We start from the raw sequence: 25,374 nt of genomic DNA on the forward strand, positions 1-25,374 counted from the left end.
GCAAATCTTTAATGCCCATCTATAAACAAGAGATGACACTAGAGCCACGAACATCCAATAAATGCATAAAGATAAATATTGATTTTCATAAAACCACTTAAAAACATTTTACATCTACAAGTACAGTTGAGAATAATAAAATTTAGGACGAGGTGTAGCAATCTTACTAAATAAATAAGTAAATGAATTAGCATATTCAATAGCTCACTCAGTATTTGTTCAATTAAACTTGAATTGAACTCAACTCGTAAAAAAAAAAAAAAAAAACTCGCTATGAAAGTAAATACCTGTTTGATTAGTAAATGGCACATATTCGACAAAACTTGACTCAACTCGATTAAAACTCGTTAAAACCTGCTCGTTTATGCTCAAGTTGACTCGTTAGTTCGACTGGATTAAAACTCATTCATATATTAATAAATGTATACATACACCTATGTATATACACATATATATGTATTAGTTAATAATATAAATATAGCACATTTATAATTAAATATATAATATGAGACCCAATTACTTATGTCTATATATTGAATATATTTCATAGCTATATTTTATATTTTGTACAATAATTAATTGATAAAATTTAATAATTTCATATACTCGTACGTTGGAATAACAAATGAAATAAGTATATGCTATCATATATATTATATATATAATAATAATATATATAGGTATATAATATATTATTATTATGAATAAATATCAACTGATTAGATATTAATTATTCATAAATTTCTAAAATCTTATATTTCAATAGAAATTCTACTTGTTAATTACACAAATTCAATATTAGATTTTTTATTTTTGATTTATCTAATTTATTAATTTTAAATCTTATTCAAAGAATAAAAAAAATTAAAGAATTCAAGCTTAAGCTCGACTCGAGCTCATTTGTAGGACAAGCTGGAGTTGAGAATTTCGCTTACTGAGTCAAACTCGAATAAAGAATAAATAAAAATTTTGAGTTCGGGCTCAAGTTCGAATATTTTGAGCTGAATTGAGTTCGACAAGCCAAAGACCGACTCGACCCAGCTCGATTACAGCCCTAGAATAAATGTCATTGGTTCTATTAAAATCAAAATTGAACCGAAACGGTATACACAACAACAAAGTGCATACGATAACGTGGAGTAAAACAGAGATATTTAGCCATGATATGATCTCTAGATGTGTGCACATCCATTTATGACATTGCTGCCTTGCAGTAGCACTTAAAAGATCAAAATTAAAGCATTAAATGCCTGTGACAACATATTCACTCCTTCACATTCTCTCAAGCTATGGCAAGTTGCAACTGGCAGATGGACACGGAGTTGCATATGAAAAAGCAATCCGTAGGAGATTGGGATCTACATATCAGATGCTATTGCGTATTGACAGCAGATATCAGATGATAGCTCAGAGGGACCAAGCGAGTAATCTCAGATACTGCATTTAAATTTGGAATTTAATCAATACGACAGATATCTAGAAAAATAAAACACAATGCACCGCTACAACAATCCGAGTCTCAAGATAGCAGTCAACAGATAGTATCAAAAAGCAAGTCTCATGCCATCATTCATTATGGTTCTCATCATCGGTTTCAAGAATCCAACTCTGCAACTGACCAATTCTTGCCAGAAGATACCACCCATCTGGAAAGAGAACAAAAATTATGGTTCATTAGGACGCTACGACCATATCTTGAATAACTTAAATGTTTCTCCGCTGATCTCAAAATAGGAATCTCGTAATTTCGTAGAACACAAATCAAGCTAAAAGTTTTTCGAAACACACGCAGACATTCACACCAACTTCAGAGGAGAAAGAATAACAACGTTCCATTACCAGCTCGGAAGAACAACAAATAGAAGTCATACGCTTAAGCTGAGACTCTGGAATTGTTTGATACTCGCATGCACAAATTCCTACACCAATCTAAAGGCAGAAAGCGCAACAATGCTTTATCACCATAACAAAAGAACGACAAATAAAAGCCATATGCTTCGTTTATCACCCAAAATACCATCGTTTAAGCCACACAAATGTACTGGTCCAGTTCTTTTCCCACTTCATTTAATTCAACCCTTCTTTGGTTGACTACTCAATTCAAACATTAAACAGAGAACATAGTGCCCTCCAATTTGAACATTAGCAAATCCAGACTTGACAACATATTGGCCTTTAAGTCGGATTTCCGCACAAAATTAGACATTTTGCAAAGGTTGAGCTCAAACACAAGACTTCCAATGCTTGGAAACTAGTGGTTTTCACCATCAACTCCTTCCCTTTGTTCCCTTATGAAACTTGAATATAATTGATACGATGAAAACAATGGTCAGAATATCTGCAACCATGACGATTGCATTCAGCTTTAGCTTCTTTCCAAACCCCCAGTCTCCAAACAATAATGTAGAGTTCCTCTATTTGCAAGAGTAGCCACTAGACATACATGTTCAGTCACCCACACGCATACGAACCAAAATCATTGCAAGACATGAATTCAAAATGCCACAACTGGTAACCTGATTGGTCTGAATTTTGAAACACCCAAAACCAACAACATATAAGTTTCTTTTTATTGGCAATGGGTGTCCGGAACAAAGTCCTGACTAACCGGGGTGCACAAGCAACACATAAGTTAATGAACGAATCTTGATTGCGTTCAACACCTACGAAATTACCATACAAACATACTAAGAGAAACTTCCCAAAGCAAATAAACTACAAGAGCCCACATCCTTGGGGGCACCATATTTGACCCAATCTGCTCCAATTTGAAAAAAGTCCCAGATCAGGAAAATCATGAAATGGATAGAGTTTCTCACAAGGATGAAGAAAAACAGATGGATATTGTGTCTATCCAAAGGGGGAAAAACGAATACTGTGGAACTTCAGAAGTCAATTCACATACATGAAACAGATCTTCAGATATAGAATCCCATGCTTAAACTGCTTCAGAACATCTGTGATGGCCTAAGTTTACACTGAGCATGATTTTTATTTATTAGCACACTTAGCATGAAATGTTTTGAACACACATTGGACAACTAAATAAGTTTCACAATAAATTAGCCCTAGTCCAGTTTGAACGATTAGAATTTTTTTTATAAGATCCCTAGTCCTTCTTTCAAATTAACAAAACATGGACAGCTCATGAAACTCCACTCAAAAAATTCTCCAAAGGAAACCGTTTTGAGCAAATTATACACTCCATATCTAGAGGGAGAAAGGTATTGTTCCATCATATTTTTTTTTATAGGTAATACCAATAAAAAAAATTATAGGTAATCAAGATTTTTTTTTCATCATATTAATATTTGTCCAATTCAATACAACCAACCTACATTTAGTGCTCTAAAACAATTACAATTTACCCGTACATTTATACATTAGAATGTTTGTTTGCACCGATGGGTTATCTCCTTGTCGTCCTAGATGTAATGCATATATTTTTATATGAAGAGGAATCCCAGAGATGGTGCAAACACAATGTCTTGAATCCACTTAAAGACTGGACCTGTTTAACGTATTCTCATCACATGGATCAGGTAAATCATTGGCTTTTCACCAATGACACGTGACCTCTAGAAATTAATTGCACCCAAGGCTTCGAACTATAAATCTGGAGGAAGCATACCACTAAAACTAAGACCATACCACTTTATATGTAATTTATATTTGAGAAATGTTAGGTTCACAAACATATTTCACAAAAGTCATTAGTTTGTAACACTTACTTTTGTGAAGTCTCTTTGTGAACCTAATAGTCCTCTTTATATTTTCTTGGGCATCAAAATTTCCAAGAACCTCTAAATATAAATCATACATCACAATTGATTCAGCGATTCAAGCGATTTTAAACAGAAAAACTAACTGGTAACTCGATCAAACAAGCCAAAAAAAGCTTAACTAACCACCCAATTGCATAAAAATCCCAAGATTTCCTAAACTTTCAAACCGTAGGACACCGAGTCACACACACAAGAAAACTTAACACATGGGACATTAAACAAAACTCGAAAAAATGACGAAACCCTAACTAACCCGGGAAGGCGGAGTCGATATCACTAAATAAATGACACTGGCTCCGCTTAACAGGCAATAAACCCTAGGACACAGAGTCACACGCCGGGAATTAAACAAAGAAACGAAAAGAAAAATGACGAAACCCTAACTAATCCGGGAAGGAGAATCGATATCACCGGTTCCGCTCGGCAGGCAATGGGCTACTAAATCCTAGGACACAGAGTCACGCATACAAGTAAACTTGAACATATGGGAAATTAAACAAGAAATCGAAAACAAAATAACGAAACCCTAACTAACCCGGAAGGGCGGAATCGATTTCACCGGTTCCGCTCGGCAGGCAATGGGCGATTAAACCCGCCGCGGCGGTTCATATACTGCCTTGGCTGTCGTTTGGTTACAGCTCTGACACCGCTCACGTCGGCTCCGTCCACCGGCTTGCCTTTGGTCGAGTCGAAGCCGACGGGGATCCCCAGCTTCTTCATCATCTCCAGCTCATCCTCGTCCACACCCTCCACCAGTCCATCTCCTCCTTCACCATCGACGCCATCTTTGTCCTTGCGCTTTTGTTGTTGCTTTTGTTCTTTTACAATCCCGTCAACGAAGTCGGAGACGACCTTCTGTCGCTCCCTCTCGTCGGTGGATTCGCTGCGGCGGCGGCGCTTGGGTGAAGGGGAGCGGTGGTTGGAGTGGCGGTGGCTGCGTCGGTGGGAGCGGTCGTCAGGAGAGCGTGAGCGGTAGCGATCCGGAGAGCGAGTGCGAGACCGGGTGTGGCGAGAGGATCGGCCTCGCTCGGGCGTACGGGATCTCTTGGTGCGGCTTCGCTCTCGGTCACGGTCCTCCTTATCTCGCCGTCTATCTCTGTCGTGGTCGCGAGCTCTGTCCCGATCCCGGTCGCGGTCGCGGTCGCGGTCGGTCATGGTGCGTGGTGTTTAGGGTTTGATAACATACGGGTTACTTGGGCGCATCCATTTTTATGGATTTGAGCCACGACTCGAGGCCGTAGGAAAACCCAAAACCCTTTCCTTTTTACTTATTAGATCCATTTCTAAAACAATCAACTTGCCCTAATTTTTTATTTATTTATTATTCTAGATTGTTTTATATCTTAAAACAAATATACTGTATGTTTTTCGAACTGAGACATCAGTAACCGAAATTGGCAAATAAAGTAAATAAATAAATCAATTCAGGGGATTAAGATTTGGATGCCTTTCCGATTTGCCTTTTCACCTCTCATATTGGAATTAATTTTGAAGCAGCAATTAATGTTGCGTTAAGATGTTAATATGAGTTGAATTCTAAAAATAGTATAGATCTTGTTTAATTTTTTTATAAAATAAAATAATAATAATAAATCATATCAATAATTAATTTAAAATAATCAATTAAGAACGAGTTAAGTTACATCCAACAATCAAATACACCCTTATTCAAAGCTAGAAACCCACTACACAAGTCTGTTGTGTCAGTGGTCGGTGGACGTTCTGGGTGATGGTATAGTTTGTCGTGTCAGCGGTTCAAGACACGTGGCAGTTCGAAGCTTATTGGATAATCATATTTGAGGTTGCGTTTGGATTAAAATTTTGGATACCGTTTCTATTGGAGTATTACAATAAAATATTTTGATATTAATATTATTTTGAATAATTTATATATAAATAAACTAATTATATATATAAAGTATATTTCAAAATATTTTAATAATACCTTTTAATCTAAATCTTAAAAAGATACATTTAAAAAAAAAAAAAAGATACAAGTCTCATGAGAGTTATTAGGGATTAGATTCATTAAAAAAATTGGAGATAATTTTCCTACATTAAAGCCTCTTGATGGGCAGGTGAAAATGAAATAAGAAATTACATGTGTATTCCGCGTGTTTGCCTTCATTGCAACTTGCCAGCCCCTGTGGATAGGAGAAAAGGAAATAGAAAATTCCGAGTGCGACATTATGTTTCAAGAAATTTATCAAAATGTCGTTAACATTAATTATGGACCGAAATGCATATTTCGGTTGGAATTGATTCAAAAATCGTGAAATTTGACCCGAAAAGAAATACTTACCTAAAATGTAGGGGTGTACAGGAACTGACTTGATCAACCGTCATCGACGGGAATCGGTCACCAGATTTAGGAACCAGTGGAGAACCAGTCGGCCGACGATTGAAATTTCTCAAAACCATCATCGGCCAGTTCAGTCCCTGTTTGAACCAATTTATAATCGTTGAACAGCCAATAGGTTATATAAGTTCCATATATATATATATATATGAAACGACGTCGTCATTTTTAACTTGCCGTATACACAAAAAAAAAAAAAAAAAAAAAGTAAAGTGAAACGACGCCATTTGATTCAATACACCAAACGGTGTCGTTTCACTTTAGAGTTTAATATTCCCGCGTCCCATCTTTTCCTCTCCTTCTTCAGTTCTTCTCTCCAAAATGATTCTTCTCATACTCTCTCTCACCTCTCTTACTTCTCTCATGCACAGTCGCCGCCACCCCCGCTGTGAATCTCTCATCCCTCATGCCGTGCAGCCTTGCCCTCCAACAATCCATGACATCCATCTCGCTCTCTCTTCGTCGTCGTTGGACCTCATCTCGCCGCCCAAGGAAAAATCTAGGAGTTCAAACTTCAGGTAATGGTTTTGTTACTTCGTGATAGATAGTATTGAGTTCAAACTTTTGTTTTGTGGGTTGTGTTTAGAGAACGGTGATAGAAAAACTGAGATGGATTTCTGGTTTCTATCATGCCGTGATGTTGTCTAGTGATGGGAAAACCGATCTCTTAATCGATGAAATAATACGGTACAGATCGTCGAACTCCGGCCAGTTCTCTTTCTCCCTGTCGACCGATTTCAGTTGAGAATAACGTATATTCTAGGTATCGGTGTGATTTTGATTTTGGACTAAAACCACACTGATACCTTCAGTTTTCAGCCTTACTAAATTGTACAAGCTACTGTTCTGACACGGAAATTAAAAATCTTGGTTTGGATGTTAAGGTGATTTCATATGATCTTAATTGATCTGTGAATAGTAATATATTGTGGATCTTATTTATATGTGTTTAAATATAAATAGGTTGAGATATGTGTTTGAGTGTATGAAATAAGTTGATATAAGTTTAACTTTTTTATGAAAAGTTGAAAAAATAGTGGATTCCATCAATATTTGGGTTGGGATAGTGGGGCTCACTCCATCAAGTCTGCTTCGAACTGCTGTTGTGGGTGGAGCTCTGTCTTTTTGCCAAATTGTCAGACCTTTACCTTAGATGCATGAGAAGCAGAGTGTGTGTTAATTGTGAAGGGTAATGATACACTTATATCTCATTTACTATTGTTTTACTATCTCGTAATTTTTTTTCCCTTTTGCTCTTTGAATTTGGATTAAAAATTTCAAAACATAGCCTTATTGCATAATATAGAAGAAAATAAATTCATTCAACCAATGTAATCACGTATTTTAATTAAAAATAAATTCAATTTTATAAAAATTAATATTTTGTCGTGTTTCATACACTTTTGGGCTGGGTTCTAACAACTCCGGTTTTGGTCCTTTCACCTGCATACTTAAGAAAACACAGAGAGTGAGGGCCTTGGTAGAGGCTGGGAAGTCTCCAATACTTAAGTCAGCATATCTCATTTGTAGTTTGTGCGTGTGCTTAGAGGAATCAGAGAGAGTTCTTCTTATCTGGGGATCGACTTTTATACTAGGTTTCTAGGTGGAGACATCTCATACATGGCCTTGTAGAGTTTATGTCACTTCAACTATTCACTTAGTCAGAATCATTTAATGTAGTGTAGCTGATTGACTCACTTTACCCAACGAACGTTCCTTGTTAAGTCCCTCTATGGCGGCTGTCAGGAGATCAAGGGTTCCACGTATCTCCCACCCACCTGCATGCGCAGGTTCCCAAGGGTTGGGTGTCATCAGGGGTGTCAAGGCTAGCAAATCTCATATGCCCCTACTGTCTGCTTTTTCCATGCGTGGGTTGCTTTATGAGTGGGTTTTGCTCATGGGTTGAGTATTCTGTAGAGACCCACTAATTCCTTTTAAAGGAAGGTTATTTGGGCTCTCTGACTCACTCCTCCAAAGATCTCTCATGGGCTTGTCATACGAGCCAATAGAAAGGAAAAACTCTCTTATAATTACGTTGGTTGATTAAATTTATTTTCTTTTATATTATACACAAATGTCATGTTTTGAAATTTTTAATTTAGATTCAAATAGTAAAAGAAAAAGACATAACTATATAGTAAAATAGTAATAAATAAAATGTAAAAATATCATTATACAATTATAAATAACATTGGGTTTGATTATAATTATTAATGCCTGCAATGGCGTGGCATGGGCCTTCGCAATAGCCCGTAACGCAGAGTGAAATTCATAACGTTACCAACATTGATTGGGTAAACAAAAGTAATGGATAAGAAGAGAGAGAGAGTAAAGAAACCAGCTGTTGGCTTGTACGTAATGATTTCTAGAGGGTTGATCAACCTTCGTCACGTACAGTCCCAAGCTCCCCACTATATCCTATTTTCTACATGACCTAACGAGGCAAAATAGATCAATCAGATTCAACCCTAGCCTATATATGTAAGGATTACTCTTTCCACTTTAATTTACTTCATAACCACTTTCTCCTAATTTATTGAGTTTCTTGCATGCATGCTTACACCTGTAACAGGAAATGCTGGCAACTTTCCTGTGAAAGCCTTTAATTTTTTAGGATTTCTGTTTTTTGGTTTGGCACATTGTGCAAGTCTCTACAATATCGCGATTTGAGGCAAATAATATTGCTAAGATCACATGCAAATATCATGTTAGCCTGTATTAAAATTACAAGTGGCTTATATATATTATTGTATGTATGGATACTAACACTGAAACTCTATATGTATAATTTTATAAACTCTACAGTACTGTACATATAGGCACAGTACGTAGTACTGTCTGTGCTTGAACTTCTTCCCGATCTATTTTCTTTTTATATATTATATAATTATTGTTGTAATTAACGCCGCAAAGTTCAACGTACGGCCAATTATAATCTCTCGTGTCTCAAATCATGATGCGAAAAATAATTAATGCCACTCTTTTCTAGATAGAAAAATGAGATGCCGTGCATGTACTCAAACGAACTCGTGAATGCATGGCTACTAGATGATCGAGCACGGCCTCATCTCATGGCCTTCTCCTTTGCGGATGCCAAAAGTAAGCACGTCCAGATCAGTTCAATAAAAGCATAATCAAAGAACGGATTGGGTATTCCTGCGAAGTGCGAAGATATCTCGCGCGCTCCAACATAACCTTCTTTTTTATGCGCTAGCTTTAACTTTTCAGTGCTAATATTGTGTTATTTTTCTCCGACGTCTCTTTGAAATCAATTAAAGTTGGATAGAGGGAGTAGAAAAAAGTTTGTGGAGCTCGTGAAGAACAGTGAAACATCGGTACTTTCTCGCTTTTCTAGATCTGAAACAACTATATTGTATGTGTTTGATGGGAAAATGTGACATTGCAGGTTTAATGCATAGTTCTTGGTAGGCGGGAAAACATATGTATCTGAAGTGATGCAGCTGCACAAACCTTGAAAAGTTCAAATGTTGTTGCCTTCAAGCACTTCCATACGCTATGCTATTAAACACTGCCATGTGGTTTCTCTATAATATCGGAATGATATAACTTCAATCTTTGTTCGTATAAGGCGTGACAAGAGCGATCCAAATATATTAATTTAATATTCTCTCTCTCTCTCAGATCAATTAATTCTAATAGGTAAGTGGTAAGCTCTAAGTTTACCATCACTGTGTTTTTCTGTTCATTTAAAATATCTAGGCCAGCTATATTTTTACCATTACATTTAATGTTTGAAAATTTATTGCAAAAAATAAAGTTTGAAAATTGAATCTTATTCTAAATACTAAAAACAAGAGAATGGCTGAGAGTCTAATGACATATTATCCGGTTCTACAAATAAAAAATTTGGATTCGAAATCCTCCATCTTTTATTTAAAGAAAAAATAAAAGAATGGAATCAAATCAGTAAAATTCTTGATTCTCTCAAAAAGGTTGTGAAGATCCTGTGACTGAGAGTAGTTCACCGTTTACGTATGAGTAGGATGGCAAAATTTTCTCTCATTTGACAGCCCAATGCCCCAAGCACACCCATTTTGGTTTGAGCAATACTATTCATAAGCTTCATGCATTGATTTAAAAAAAAAAAATTAAAATATAAGCCTCACACTCATCTTACCATTTAAAAATATGTGATCTTATTCTTTTACTATCATATTTTATGAAATATAAAATATTAAATATGAAGATAAAAAAATAAAATTATATATTTTTTAGATAGTGTAGAGTGTAAAATTTCTGTGTAGCATAACTCCATTTAAAAACATATTATTTTATCTTTTTATCTTATTTTATCTATAAATACATCTAGAATCATTTTTATTATATAAATAAAATAATAAAATGATATATTTTTAAATAATGTACCGGGGATGCTTATATCTAAAATTTTTCTTTTCGTTTTATTACTGGGCCGGCCGATTGACGGGAAAGGAGCTGGATTCAACAGTGTTATGGACCCATTACCCGCTGCCCGTCTTCTCCATCGTTCTCATCAATTAGCTCCTACTTGATATTTTCGTCATTGTTTTCACTTGAATGAAAAAGCCATAAATACAGCATTCAAGTCCCTCTAACGGATCTCTTTATGCAGTCACCATTTCTCGCAAAAACACAGGTTTCACTTCTCTCTAACTCCCACTCACAAAAACACCTTAAACCGAACATCCTTTGACTCTGCTTCTTAAATCTATGTGTCTGTTTGTCGGAGAGGATTTTGTTTCAGTTTCTATCCTGTTTCAGCTGGAGATATCTTTGTGCTTCTCTTTGTGTTTTGCATGAAACATAGTTTGGATTCAAGTTTTCATTAGTACGACTGTACGATGAAATATATTCGGGCCTACAGCTTGAAGCGGTTCTTCTCATTGAAACGACCAGATTTTGATGGAGAAATTCCAAAACCAGATGGCTCTATAGTAGAAAACAAAGATATCTTCAATAATACTGCAGTACCAGAGCTTTCTCAGAGACCCACTTGGAAATGCTTCTCCTATGAAGAACTTTTTTATGCCACCAATGGTTTTAGCTCAGGTTTTTGCTTCGTAATCTTTTTTTTTTTTTTTTTCCAAAAAGCTGAAAAAGTACGATCATAACTAGTATTAGTTTCTTACCATTTTATTTATCTAGATTTGGTCTTGAATTTTTTTTTTTTTTTTTTTATGTGGGTGTCACCGTCTCAGAGAATTTGGTTGGCAGAGGAGGCTATGCAGAGGTATACAGAGGAACTTTGGGAGACGGTGAAGAAATCGCTGTGAAGAGACTGACGAAATCTTCTTCTGATGAAAGGAAAGAGAAGGAGTTCTTGACAGAGATTGGAACCATTGGTCATGTGCACCACCCAAATGTATTATATCTCTTAGGATGTTGTATTGACAATGGGCTCTACCTCATTTTCCACTTCTCCTCAAAAGGCTCAGTTGCTGCTCTTTTACATGGTATATACATCAATGACTTGCCTCTAGAAAAACAAAATTTCTTTGGTTTTATTTTTCATGGTAATGGTTGGTTTCAAAATCCTTGTGGTAGACCCGAATCAGCCGCTGTTAGATTGGAAAACAAGACACAAGATAGCCATGGGGACGGCTAGAGGCCTGCATTACTTGCACAAGGACTGCCAAAGAAGAATAATTCACCGGGATATCAAGACCTCCAACGTTTTATTGACTGCGGATTTCGAACCACAGGTACGCATTTAGCATTATAGTCAAATTGTTTTTGCCTCTTTTTGATCTGTTTTCTTTTGCATGTTTCAGATATCGGATTTTGGACTAGCAAAATGGCTTCCATCTCAATGGTCTCACCATTCAATAGGCCCGATCGAAGGGACATTTGGGTAGAAACCAGACAAACTACTCTCTGAGTCATCATTAATATGTAGTGTACTAAGATTTTACAATATACGTTTAATGTTAAATATTATGTAGGCACTTGGCTCCTGAGTACTATTTGCATGGGATTGTGGATGAGAAGACGGATGTGTTTGCTTTTGGAGTTTTTCTTTTGGAGATAATCTCAGGCAAGAGACCGGTACTGGATGGCTCTCACCAAAGCTTGCACAGCTGGGTAATAGCTAGCAACCCTTCAAAGAAAACTTGTCACTATCTTCTTTGGAAAGAATCATTTGGGTTTCTTATCGTAAGGCGAAATAGATAGATAGATTTTAATATTCAGTTTTTGTCAATCGTTCTACGTTTTTATTGATTGTTATTTGGTATTCAATAGGCCAAACCAATACTTATCAAAGGGGAGACTGAAAAGTTGATAGATCCAAGGCTTGGAGGGGCCTATGATGTAAAGCAGCTGGAAAGACTAGCCTTTGCAGCCTCTCTTTGCATCCGCCCATCTTCATTGTGGCGCCCAACAATGAGTGAGGTAGCTAATCATGCTCTGTCTTGATCAAATACCACAGACTTAATTTGTCTTTTTATTTAATATATACGTACTCGAAGAGGCACTTTGGTGCTTGGTTATAAACTTGAGATTATCTCACCATCAGCTAAGGTGGGGTTTTCAAACAAAATTGAAGTATTGCTACGATGGCAATACCTTTGAAGACGACCATTTCATGACAGATATAGAGATATTGGAAACTTCCTTTTCATACACGTATTCATGGATCTAATTGTATTAAAATCATTATAAATTGCCTCAAGATATCATTAAATTCAGCTGCCATCTATCGCAGGTGGTGGTTTTCCTGTGATGACTTGGCACATCCTTTTCACCAGCCAAGTCAAAATGGAACTTAGATAGGGTGTTTCTTTTTTTAGTAATTTTATGCATAAGTTACTATTTATTTTCACACCTTATACTTATAGTTTTTTTTTTTTATAGGGTGTTGAATGTTTTTCATGAAAAATTATATGCATCAGCTACTATTCACTTTCGCACTCCATATCTATAATTTTTTTTTTTCATAGGGTATGAGTGTATTTTTCATAAGGTGTGGAGTGTGAGATAATAAATAGTAGCTGATGAGAATAATTTTTTTTTTTTTTTTTAAATTTAAACTTCGGTGTTGGCATGGTGGCTCTGCACTGGATATTTTTTTTCACACAATCTCAATTATTCATCAGATGTTCTATTCCACCTAACCTAAATCTTTTTATGCTAAAACCTAAAACAGGCATTAATATATCCAACACTCATGCATGTGAGGACAAAAAACAAATTATTGCAAAAGCAGCGGGGTCCTATTTTGGCTCATTATTGGAATAAAATGCTTTGGATATGAATTATGTCAATGCTTCAAACTCTTAATTAGTCATGACATATATACCAAATTCAATGATTATGATTCTGACCCTAATTGACAGGTAATGGAGGTAATGGAAGATGGGGGGGACGTGGACAAAGAGAGGTGGAAGATGCCAGAGGAAGGCGAAGAACAGTTCTGGGGATTTGAGGATCTAGAATCTGAATGCAACAGTACTACTTCCTTCTCTTCTCCACACGACTCGGTATCTATAGGAAGTTGTTAAAGAGCTAAGAGATTAGTAAGTCGACGAAAATCATGTATTGATCATCGGTCTTATCGACATTTAATCAAACACTTATATTTCTACCCATTAGACTCCAATTCCATCGATGCTAGCTCATGTACATATATATATATATATATATATATATATATATATATTATTACTGTCATGATCAGTACTTTGATACCTTGATCATTTTGTGAGTATTTGATCAGAATTTCTGAAAGTTTTTTAAAATAGTAATCTCAATCTTGTATGGTTTCTACTTGATTAGCCAATAAGAGTGATATATAATTTTCGAACTGTGATTCAAAAAGTATTGTAGGGAGTAGAGAATTTAAGGCTGTCATGGAAGAACAGGTGGGCAAAGCAATACTGCTAGCTCCAGCTAGCACCTACTCAGGATTGGTGTTGATGACAAGGCAATCTCAATCGACAATTGAATTAAGTACTTTTATAAAAGAGTAATTCTACGTACAACCGTGAAGTGCGTAATCGCCGCGTAATCATTTTGAAAAAAAGTAGAGTTCACTATTAAAAAATTAATTTTTTTCATGTGAGTCCCATATTTTATTCATTTTTTTCAAAACGATTACGCGGCGGTTACGCAATTCACGGTTAAAAGTATATTTTCTCTTTATAAAAACATGTGGCTCAAGTTAGCACCCACATGCCGATAGAGACAAAGATTTTATGATATATAATATCTATCTTCTATTATATAAGTGCCTATCAAACGGCTGTAGACGGAAATTCTTGTTTTCCGTTAAGTGCCTATCAAATGGCGTTAAGTCCACGTTAAAGCAGCAAATCGCGTTCATTTTGATCCCAGTCGAAAATGGGCTCTCTCAAACCAGACCACATCTCTCTCTAGAACCTCGCTCCGAAACGCTCTAAAACTCGCTCCTCCGAATCCAGCTAGGGGGAAGGGAAGCTTCGGCTCCTTCCTCTTCCTCTCCTCGCCGGCCCTTCGTCTCCGCTGGTTTGGTTTGATTTTATTTGTTTTTTTTAGGTTTTTGGCCGAATAAAGGGGGTAGCCGTTGAAGTTGATTTTTTTGCTTGTCTGATGTGCATGTTTTTATCTTCAGGTTTGTGGTGTTCGTCTCCATTTTCGTGGGGGTCCAGATCTTACAAACAGATGTGCCTCCAAAACAAGAACAGTGATAGATCTCCCAAAAGGTGGGGTTTTTTTTTAACTTTTTCAGTATGTTTTGAGGTTTTATAGAATGCTTGGATCCGTTAATGTAGATCTAACTTCAAAAAAAGCTTTTCCATATCTCTCAGTTTTTGTACACTCTCGGAAACCCTAGCGTCGACCCGGTCAAAATTTCCAAATTTATTCCAAAGCTATCATCCTATTCAAAGAATCTGGGTTGCAAAAACCCTAAATGGGCCTTTTTTTTTTGCTCAGATGTGCAGTCTCGGCTAAAAACTGCATTCTTGGTCCTATTGTCTTCATCTCTTTAATTTCTATCATCTCTCTCTCTATCTCTCTCACCTTTTCTTCCTTTTTTTTTCTACGTTTTCCTTGTTCTGGTAGTTTTTTTAAATGCTTTTAGTTCTTTAGTTTTTCTGTTTTGTTTATGCTTTGTACATACACATCGGAGTAGATGTAAATTTTTTTTGAAGTTGGTCTATCTTTAAATTTTATTTTTTGTTTCTGTTTTCTGTTTTTGCTTTCCTTTTATCTGTGCTTTCATTTTTTTCTTCTTTCATCCTTTGTGTAGGTAAATGAGAAGTGGATTTTTTTTTTCCTGATATTGCCAAAAATTTTATTTTACATTGATTCTATTCTTCTTTGTTTTTGCTTTTTTTTTGTTTGCTGTGTCTTTTTCTGTTTTCTTTTTGTGTCTTTGAAGATATTGTCTCCAGATTTTTTTTTTTTTTTGAGACTATAACTACCTTGGCAAGGTACAATGCTTATTTGTGTGCTGTATCATATATTTTAATACAACACATTATCTTACCTACTTAACTGAGAAATTTGGCATAGTTTACACAGTTTTTCTTGAGTATGATCTGATATGCTTGACGTGGGTAGGGAGAGGAAAGTATATCATATTCGCAGCCAGAGAATGGTTTTCCCAATTCATTTTCTCTCTTCTTGGAGAAGGAAATTGATGAACTTCTTCAACCTTCAGTTCAGGGATCTGTTTATATGTTTTAAGGCAAATCTAAGTGAGTAACTTATGATCAAATGTTTTTTACATTTTATTTATGTTTTCTATTTTTGTGTTGAGTGGCACTTCCAACCTGCATAAGGATGGATGATGCATGAGGTCACGTGCATTTCCATTGGTGTTTCAATTAATTGAAAAAAGAGAAGAACTTCTTGTGTTTAGCTCTTTTGTTTCCTTTCCTTTCTTTTATTTTCTTTTATAAATAAATTTCAGCAATTGAAAGTTAAATAGACCCTTGCTCTGGTAGCTGCTTTCTTTGTCTGCATGAAATTATCATAAGAAAATATTTCCATGCTTAAATGTGGATTTTGATACTAGCAAAACCTTCCTTTTTTCCCATGCGTTTATATGATCAAATACATCTGCTTTGACCTTTTACATCCTTAAGGCATAACAACTTTGGATATTCAAAATGAAAGTGAACCCATTTTGCTATTGTTTGCATTAAAAAAGAAAAACATTATTTTTCTTTTTCAATTATTTGAGAAAACGTCACCTTTTCTGCTCAAGAATTACCTTTTGGAATTTCTCATGCAAGATATTTTCTTTAATTGTTATCTTCACAATTGTTATGGCATAAATTTCTTTTGGAGTAGAATATGAGATTTTGGTAGTTTGGTAGCAGTACATCTTATTCATCTTTTTTTCAGATTGTCATGGGGATGATTTGCAGGATGGAGATGGACCTATATGAGACAGTTCTGGAGATGAGTTGAATGATTGTCTTGAGAAGTACGTTCATGCTTAATCCTCTACGTTACGCACATATTTAATATAAGTAACTGCTCTGCCTATGAATCTAATATAGAAAGCCATTATGCTCATATTTTTTTTCCATCTCTTCTCTAGCTGTTGCAAAGGCCTTAAGACGTGCTGCTGAGGGAAAGGCTTCTGCTCAAGCTGAGGCAGCATGGAATATGCTGGAGTTTAAAGGTTTTTCTAATGTTGAACAATAGCAGCATTAATTTATGTATACTTTTTATGTTATTTTAAGTATGTGGAAGAACGGGTCTTTAATAGTAGGAAATATAAATTGACCTCAACTTAAATAAGCCTAATCCCGAATACTTTGGAGATGGTTATTGCTATCCTTTTCCATGATTTAGTTCTTCTATTCAAGGCCAGGCAGTTCTTTGGTACATACTTCCACCATGACCCTACAGCTCCACAGAAACTTTTTTTTGAACTCTTTCTTTTCTTTGTAAATAGTTTACTAATACTATATCACTTCCTCTCTGTCATAGATATTGGTCTTCATTGTACTTTCATCATAGTTTGCTTTATTTATTTATACTTTCGTCATATTATAGTACTTGTTACTTATAATATATATTTGCATGACTTCAACCAAATTAAGTTCGATCATAGCTTTAAAATAATTAATGGTGATTAATTAATGGAAGGATTACTTAGCCCCTTTTCTGCAAAAAGTCAAAGACGTATGCATGCCAGATCCATTTGCTTTAATTTGGTCTTACTAAATGAAATTTTGATTGATTATTGATCTTGGTTGAACTTGATAGCTCTGCCATCTTATGAAACTTGAGCCTGATCAGTTACTAACCATTTAGTCTTGTAGTTTCGTTGTTTCAGTTTAGTGGTGTTGAGTTTATGATGCTTATTTAATTAATTTTGATTCACAAGTGGTCTGTGCAGCAATCCGGTGATTCCTTTAATTACATTGGAGCTTAGTAGGAAGGGCAAATAACTATATATTGTGGCAAGTGAATACGTATTTTCTATTCCTGTGAGAGCTTATCAAACATTTACATCTATTAGAGTTTTTACTTTGTAGGTGTGATACATTGATGCTAGGAATGGGGATCTTAATATTTAATCATGTAAATGAAAATTTTAGATTTACTATTTGTAGTTGCATGTGTGCATCTTAATGTGTAATTGTTTCTTCTGTGGACCTTCGCTTCTTTTTCTTCTTCTTTTTTCTTTGTAAAGAAACCTGCACAATCATAATATGATTGTGAAGCATTTGTCAAAGGGTTCAAGAGTTTGAAACTCCATGAAAAATAATTTATAAACTGTGTATTAGTTGACTATGATACATAAAAATGAAAATGTCGGACCAAAACTTTTTCTAGGTTTTTGTGTTTATAAAATCCACACCCCCCCCTCCCCCAAAAAAAAAAAAAAACAAATTGAAGGATGTCCTGTTTCTTTTTTTCCCCTTGATGAATGATGGTGAGGCTAAAAACAACATTATTTTGGTTTCATCTTTAGTTCCTGCATGGTTATTCATGTGAGTTAATACCATCCAGATTTGGTAAAAAAATAAAGAGTAAAAGCACGACTGGCAAGACAAAAGAATCTAAGAAAAAGAGTTGGTTTTCGGTACTACAGTTGATAATGCTTTTTCCCCTTTATCTAGATCACTTGTAACTTTATCATGCAGTGATGGATGTAATTATCTGTTTCAAACTACACTTACAATTTCCTTTATATATGCTAATATATTTTATGTATATAACTAGAATTAAGTGCACGTGTCTTATTGCTGGATAATTTTTGTTGATATATTGTTTTTACAATTCTTAACTCTTTCATTGTTATGATCTAAAATTTTGACAGGCTGATGTTTCATGGAGATCTTGTGAACTTGATTTCTTACCTCTTGCCATGATTTTGTTGGAAGTTGGGACTCACATCTTTAACCTTCTTGTACTGTTATGACATTTGCAGAAACTTGGACGAAGTTCAGATCGTGAAGTTTTGTATTGGAGAAGCCACTTTAAAGCATGTTGTTATGATTATTATTATTGTTAATCTGCGTGCTCTTGTAGGACTCTTTCTGTGCTGGTTTCTTATTACTTTCTAGAGAATGCCTGTTTTTCCATTTTTCTTTCTTTCTATCAGCTATTTGAACTTTTTGCAGTATTATGTCACTGCTTTTTTTGGTTAACATTTTCATTTGACTTTTTGGGTTCCTAAGTTTTTATGGCTTGCTCAATTCAATTGCGGAGTGATAGTGATTCAAGCACAATCAGGATGATGAGGATCATGATAACTCTGATCATGAGTCACGTCCACCAGGTCCATGTTCATACAAGTGTCTAATTGCTATTAATGTTGGAAAAGCAAAGGGTGGTCTATAGGAGGCGTTAAAAGTTGAATTCAACATGTATTTGATTGAATTGAATGATATTTTATTTTGAATTAATATTTTTATATTTTGCACTATGCTTTAAATTACTAAATGAAATTAATCAATTTTATAAAATATATATTATTTTTTACAAATAATCATTTCATAAAACTAGACAAACGTGCTTTGCACGTAGCTCTCACCTAGTATATATATATATAGCTATCTATATCTTATCTTATATATAATAGAGCATTGCTACACAACCTCCACCACACTACACACTTCACACTTTTTCAAAATTTTTTAAATTTTTTTAAATTTTTTTAAATTTTTTTTTGATTTTATTCTTTTTAAATTATTTCAAATTTTTTATTCATTATTCATATAATAAATATTTAATAAAAGAAAAAAATAATAATAATTAAAAATAATGTGGAGTGTAGAGTGTTAGGAGGTTGAGAAGATTTTTTGTATATAATAAACGTCAATAAGCAGACTGGTCTTCGTCCATCTTTTTTTTCATTTTTGCCCTTCAAATGGTATTTCTTTGTCATTTCAGTCCTCGATAACTTTTTTTCCCATTTCTGCCCTTGAATTGGTATTTTGCCATTTATGTCCTTGTAATTCTTAGTCAATTTACGATTTTATCCATTTTGTCCTTTTGTTCTTCTCGAATTCCTGTATTCTCATTTTATCAAATTTCTAAATTTTTCTTCTCTTATTTTCCACGGCCTTCTCGATTTCTTTTCTTTTATTTTTTTTCATCTTATCAGATTCTCAATTTTTTTTCCTCCCATCGCCTTCTCGATATCATTTTTGTCATCTCAAGCGTTTCTCACCGCCTCCACCGTTTCTCTAATTAGATTCTCATAATTTTTTACATTTCTTCACCGATTCCACCGTCAGCTTCTTTGTACAAAATTATCTTCATTTTTACATTTATCAGAATCTGTTTTTGTTTTTGTCTTTTCTACAGCTTCAACCACTTTTTTTGGTCTCAATTTTTGTTCTACCGTTCTCTATCACTTTCTCGATTTCTTTTCTCTCCATCTTATCACCGTTTCGGCTGCATCTTTTTTCTTCATTTTTATCAGATTCTCGATTTCTTTCTTTCTTTTTTCTTCTTTTGGAGTTGTCAAAAGATAAAAACTGTTTGTTATCAATTTTTTATTTGTTAAATTCCCCCACCGCTTAACCATCTGCTATCAGATTATATAATTTATTTTTTTACACCGCTTTTGCTTAAGTATAAAAGCAATTGTGATGTTTTATATTTTCTACTATTAGCAATCCAAAAGATCACAGAAATCTAACTCCTACCTTCGAAGTTCTAAATTCCGTCGACTCTGCTCTACTCTTTCATTTGAGAGTTTCGGGACAAATTATGTATGCTTCCTGTTTACTTTTATGCTCAATTAAATATGCTTCTATTAAACATTTATGGCTTTGAAATTTTCGAATTTGTTGCCTCCAATAATTTCTATGCATTCATCAAATAATACATACTCATACATGTCAGAAAAAATTTGGAGTGCGAAAAAATAAATAAATAAATAAACAGATGCATGCACACAGTATTTGAAGCTAGAGAATGAAATAGAAATAAATATGTGCATCTGACAAACAAACAATATTATACAAAGTAAATTCCTAACATAATAGAAACCAACATCCATTCATTAATGTACAGATTCACAAAAGAAGAGAAAACAAACAAAACAATGTCAAACATGTGAAGATCTATTCAAATTTATAGAAAAAATGAACATCGCAGTCCGCAGATTAGAACACATCCTCTTCAAACAAAATAAAACCACTTACAAAAAAAAAGTACATCTACAGAAAAACATACAACAAACAAAGAAAGTTGTCTAATGGTTTTTCATGGAATATGGACCTCTCTATGCTTTCCATATTTAAACTCAAATATGAATTTTCGTACGCTTCCATGAAATAGTATATACATATGCATATAAACACAAAAATCCCATGTGAAAAAAAAAACAAATACTTAGTACAATAAACTTGAAGAAGAACTGCATAAGCAGCAACAACAAAAAGTGTAAAATGAGAAAAGAAACAAAATAAAAAAAGAAATTTGTGGTCCAACAAATCTGAATCATAAGTACTCAGGTTTAGAGTACGAAATAAACCGAGAGATCGGAGACATAATTATATAAAGATATGTCCCGCTTCAAAACAGACGATCAAAATTATAACTCCGCAGAAGAAATAAACAAATAAAAATTTTATTCTTCAAACTAAAATGTCCAAATCTGCCAAAGTTTATAAAGATGAGCAAGAAAAAAAAATTTTGACCTAACACTTGACTGATGTAGTAGAAACAAAAAAAATTAGACCTGAAAAATAAAGAAAACAAAAATATATATATATTTATATAGTGCATCACATTTGAATAAAAAAATTCAAATATTTATACTCAACTGTCTACAGTTCTTCAGATGGGTAAAAACAAAACATGGACAAAGAGATATATAACATCAACACAGAATGACTTGTACATTCATAACATACATATACATGACATAAAAGACAAGTAAAATAGATATAATTGACATGTCAAGAATTTTTTGGTTCAAGAATTTTTTGGTTGAATAGTTGCAGGCTTAATACTTAAAATTCCAAAAATTTAAAACTAAACTCACAACATAATAGATATATATGTCAAACAAATAAACTTCCACATGTCACAAAGAAATGGTATTAACATTTTCGGCTTCAAACAATTCATATTTCAGACTTGAGATAATAACAAATGTAATAAATATCCTGCATAATTTCAGATTGCAACTGACAAAAACTATATCACAAACTAAAGAAATTGATATATGCACATTATCTCATCAAATATGAAAAAGGTTGGCCTGTATACAAGAAAAAAAAAACCCTCAACGGAAACAAAGAGCATGCATCATTTATGTAAAGATTCACAATACAAAAAAAAAACAATAAAAAATAAATGTCAAACAGAAACACCAAAGATATGAACATTAGTTGAGATTTATAGGGAAAACAAAGGGAATTAGAAAAACAAACACCAAACAAAATAAAGAAAAAATAGAAGAATAGAATGAAAGTAAAATAACAAAAATGAACAACATCCATCCACTTATCTAGAGGAACAACAAGCAAAACAAACAAAAAAATAGAGGAATAGAATGAAGGAAAAATAAAAATTTAGGCAAAAAAAGAAACAAGAATCGACTTTTATGTTCATTTTCCTACAGAAATAGGTTGGAAGAAAAAAAAAAAGGTAAAGAACAGAGTTTGAAAAAAAGTGAAAGAACAGAGAAAGTTAAAAAAAAAAAACCACATTTGAACACGATTCCTTCAAATATAGGAATATGTCTTCAAAAATAAACCCACTTCAAAAAAATTACACTAACTCAGATCTGTAGGAAATGTACATCATCTTTCATTTACTTATCGATGGACGATGGAAGAAAAAATTAACAAAGAAAATGAAAGCGTAAAAAAATTACAAATGAATGAAAAAGTAAAAAAAAAAAAATAAATAAGTTTAGATTTGAACATCATAGCTTCAAACATATGAAGATCTGCTCAGATCTATAGAGAAAAAAAAAAGATCACAAATACAGCACCCTAAAAAAAAATATACATGAACTCGAATCTGTAGGAAAAATATTTAATATAAAAAAATATATGAGAAAGCAATAAACATTGGCTCCGATCTGAAGATTTCTAGATCTATAGGGAAATTAAAAAAATCCAACGTTTAGATTTCAATACAATGTCTTCAAATATACGAAGATTTTTTCAGATATATAGACAAAATTTCAGAGATTGCCTAGCTAAATCAATTTCAGCTTCCGTACAAAACACAAACCAAACAGAAAAAAAAAAGAAATAAAACAGCTCAACAAAAAAAACCTACAGATTAACGAAATAAATAGAGGACAAAACTTAGATCAAAAGCGAAAACACGAGAGAGCGAGATCAAAGAGGAGCAAGGAGAGAGTCCGATAGAGTGACAGAGAGAGAGAGAGATATATATATAGAAGAGAAAATTTACCCTAGATTTTCTCGACGTTGTCGGCAACTGAGGCAGCAATTATGATCTGTTGCAGTGACTAATAATGGTGAGAGAGAGAGAGATGACGGTGAGCAACAGAGGGAAGAGAGAAAGAAACGATTTTGACAAATAGAAAAGGACTTTGATGGAGGAGAGGGAGGAGGAGGAGAAGAGAGAGATGGAAAGGAGAAAAAAAAAATTTAGGTTTCGGAGGTTATGATCCATAAGGATGAAATTAGGGTTTGGTTGGTGAAAGAAGGGGGGAAGAGACGGAGGGAAAAAAAATGTGGAGGCCAAATACGCTACTCATTTCGTTAAGGATGTATTCACAGTGCTCCTGGTAGAGTTAGGGTTCCTTCCCCTGAAAACGTTGTTGTTTTAGTTTGGGGATTCTTCTTTATACATGAGCACGGGTGGGTTGAAAAATGTAAGAAAAGAAAAAGCAGTTTAAAGATTAAAAAAAGAAAAGAACATTACATCTTATCACAAATAATTTTAAAATCTCTCGATGAATTACCATATATATATATCTAACATATATTTCTTCTTACTTCATTGTTTTGTTTTAATTATTAAGTCAGATTTTCAAGATAAAATACATTGGTGGAATAAATAATTGCAAACAATTTTAATAGATGAGGTGCGTCAACTTTAGGCAGATCTTCTGATCCATTAATAAAATTATCTAAAAATGCCGAAGGCTTGAAATCTATATAGCAATGACGGTATAATTTTATTGTTCAAAATCATATTTCCTATTTTTTTTATAAATAATTATCTTTTTCAAACTCTTATTTTTTATCTTCTTTTGAAATTTGGAGATTGGAAGTTTGTTGGGATGAAATGAAAATAGAGGATAGGAACTTCTGAATTGTGTTGTGGCTTTGGAACAATGCACGTGGTTAAATTTAGAATGTTAATTTTTTGTTACGGTTCAGTTTTTATTTTTTTGAAACAGTTTTGATTTTTCCTGTATTTTTGTAAATCTGTAGATCTGTTATTTTACTTATTACATTTGTTATTATTTCAAAATATCCAAGATTTCAAATTTAAGATCATAGCATATATGTTACAAAAAAAATAAATCACCATATCTCACAGAAAAATAATATTAACAAGACTTCAAACATCTCATAATTCGAATTTGAATATGCCACAAACAAAAAAATCTCCAAATCTGAAAAAGAAATCATATTAGCATCCCAGACTTCAAACATCTCAGATTTAAGACAATAGACATATATGTCACAAATAAATAAATCTCCACATCTCACAAAAATAATAATATTAACATCTCAAAATTTAGTTCAGGATTCAGATTGGCTACTTGATAATCATAACATGGAAATTTTAATTATAAATTGATAGATTTATGTCGATATTTTTAGAATTTTTTTATTGGTTATAATACATATTATACATATGATCTGCATAATATTTATAATTATAATAAAATAACTTACAAGAATCAAGTCACAATTTTGAGATGTATACGACCGACTTTTATAATGGTCGAGCATTCCAACCTAGGTATCAAAGCAGTTGAATGAGTTTTGCTCTTAGTCTTCGTCGTGCCTATTCACACCAGAGTTCGGCAAATTGGCTGAATGAATAGCTATATAGCCTTATCATACACTTCAAAATACACTTTACGTAAAAAATGTATGTGGCTATTCATTCAGCTAACTTGTCGAACTCTGGTGTGAATAGGCACGACGAAGACCAGGAATAAAACTCATTCAGCTACTTTGATACCTAGGTTGGAATGCTCGACAATTATAAAAGTCGGCGGCATACATTTCAAAGTTATGACATGGTTCTTGTAAGTAATGTAGTTATAGACATTATGCACATCATGTATATAATATGTATTGTAAACAATAAAAAAAATTATAAAAAATATAGACGTAAATCTGTCCATTTATAGTTGCAAAAAAAATAAAAATAAGATGAGAAATATTATTTTTATAAAAAAAAGTCCACGATGCATACACTCAAAATTTTATGTCATGCATACATGTCTATACATTTATTTGTGTTTACTTTTATATGCCCCTATGATATCTATGATATGTTATTTGTTTAGTTATTAAGATTTATTGAAATCTCACTGTTGTAATTTTCACTATCATTCATAATTCGGAATGGTCAAAGTTGTAACAGGATTAGAAAATTCCGATGGAAAATTACAAAATGACAACAACTCATCCGGGAAGGATTGTACCTAAAATGATTATAAGCTCGCCCAAGCCCTCCATCTTGGAGCGCCTTAAGACAATTGACTAAGCTATCACAGAGATACTCGATGATATAGATGATTTCAAACGTCGTCACAATCGAGATAAAGATTAGAATCTAGAGAAAAGAGTGAAGTTCAAAACTTAAGATATTTTCTCG

The 25,374-nt window shown here is 33.7% G+C and overlaps 2 protein-coding genes and 1 long non-coding RNA gene across 8 annotated transcripts; 2 read left to right on the plus strand and 1 right to left on the minus strand.

Annotated features, from left to right (window-relative positions):
* Positions 1-1,121: 1,121 nt before the first annotated feature.
* LOC108998827 (U4/U6.U5 small nuclear ribonucleoprotein 27 kDa protein) lies at positions 1,122-5,055 on the minus strand. Of its 2 annotated transcripts, none has more exons than XM_018975537.2 (2): positions 4,321-5,055; positions 1,122-1,437 (listed from the first exon to the last, which is right to left on the minus strand). In XM_018975537.2, the coding sequence occupies exon 1, from the start codon at positions 4,938-4,940 to the stop codon at positions 4,341-4,343; it is 600 nt and encodes a 199-aa protein (XP_018831082.1). In that variant the 5' UTR covers positions 4,941-5,055; the 3' UTR covers positions 1,122-1,437; positions 4,321-4,340. The 2 variants fall into 2 exon arrangements, with proteins under 2 accessions (XP_018831082.1, XP_018831081.1); XM_018975536.2 differs by having other exon boundaries at positions 1,122-1,646; positions 4,321-5,054.
* Positions 5,056-10,617: 5,562 nt separating this feature from the next.
* LOC108998826 (probable receptor-like serine/threonine-protein kinase At5g57670) lies at positions 10,618-13,761 on the plus strand. Its single transcript, XM_018975535.2, has 7 exons — positions 10,618-11,193; positions 11,343-11,597; positions 11,689-11,846; positions 11,916-11,995; positions 12,087-12,225; positions 12,385-12,534; positions 13,479-13,761. Exons 1-7 carry the CDS (start codon positions 10,986-10,988, stop codon positions 13,641-13,643), a joined length of 1,155 nt encoding a protein of 384 aa, XP_018831080.2. The 5' UTR covers positions 10,618-10,985; the 3' UTR covers positions 13,644-13,761.
* A 683-nt stretch (positions 13,762-14,444) lies between these two features.
* On the plus strand, positions 14,445-18,788 carry LOC108998829. Of its 5 annotated transcripts, none has more exons than XR_004797627.1 (5): positions 14,445-14,625; positions 14,732-14,822; positions 16,474-16,555; positions 16,673-17,570; positions 18,518-18,788. It is a non-coding gene; the product is annotated as an uncharacterized LOC108998829 (long non-coding RNA). The 5 variants fall into 5 exon arrangements; XR_004797625.1 differs by having other exon boundaries at positions 14,451-14,625; positions 16,673-16,756; positions 17,468-18,788; XR_004797626.1 differs by having other exon boundaries at positions 14,451-14,625; positions 16,673-16,756; positions 17,480-18,788.
* Positions 18,789-25,374: the final 6,586 nt, after the last annotated feature.

Source organism: Juglans regia, chromosome 11 (genome assembly GCF_001411555.2).
Source record: "Juglans regia cultivar Chandler chromosome 11, Walnut 2.0, whole genome shotgun sequence".
NCBI classification, from domain to species: Eukaryota; Viridiplantae; Streptophyta; class Magnoliopsida; order Fagales; family Juglandaceae; genus Juglans; species Juglans regia.

Coding starts and splice junctions, on each gene's coding strand:
- LOC108998827 (XM_018975537.2), bottom strand. CDS start 4,940: ATGACCGACCGCGACCGCGACCGCGACCGGGATCGGGACAGAGCTCGC.
- LOC108998826 (XM_018975535.2), top strand. CDS start 10,986: ATGAAATATATTCGGGCCTACAGCTTGAAGCGGTTCTTCTCATTGAAA. Junction 11,194..11,342: donor CACCAATGGTTTTAGCTCAG/GTTTTTGCTTCG, acceptor TCACCGTCTCAG/AGAATTTGGTTGGCAGAGGA. Junction 12,535..13,478: donor GGCGCCCAACAATGAGTGAG/GTAGCTAATCAT, acceptor CCTAATTGACAG/GTAATGGAGGTAATGGAAGA.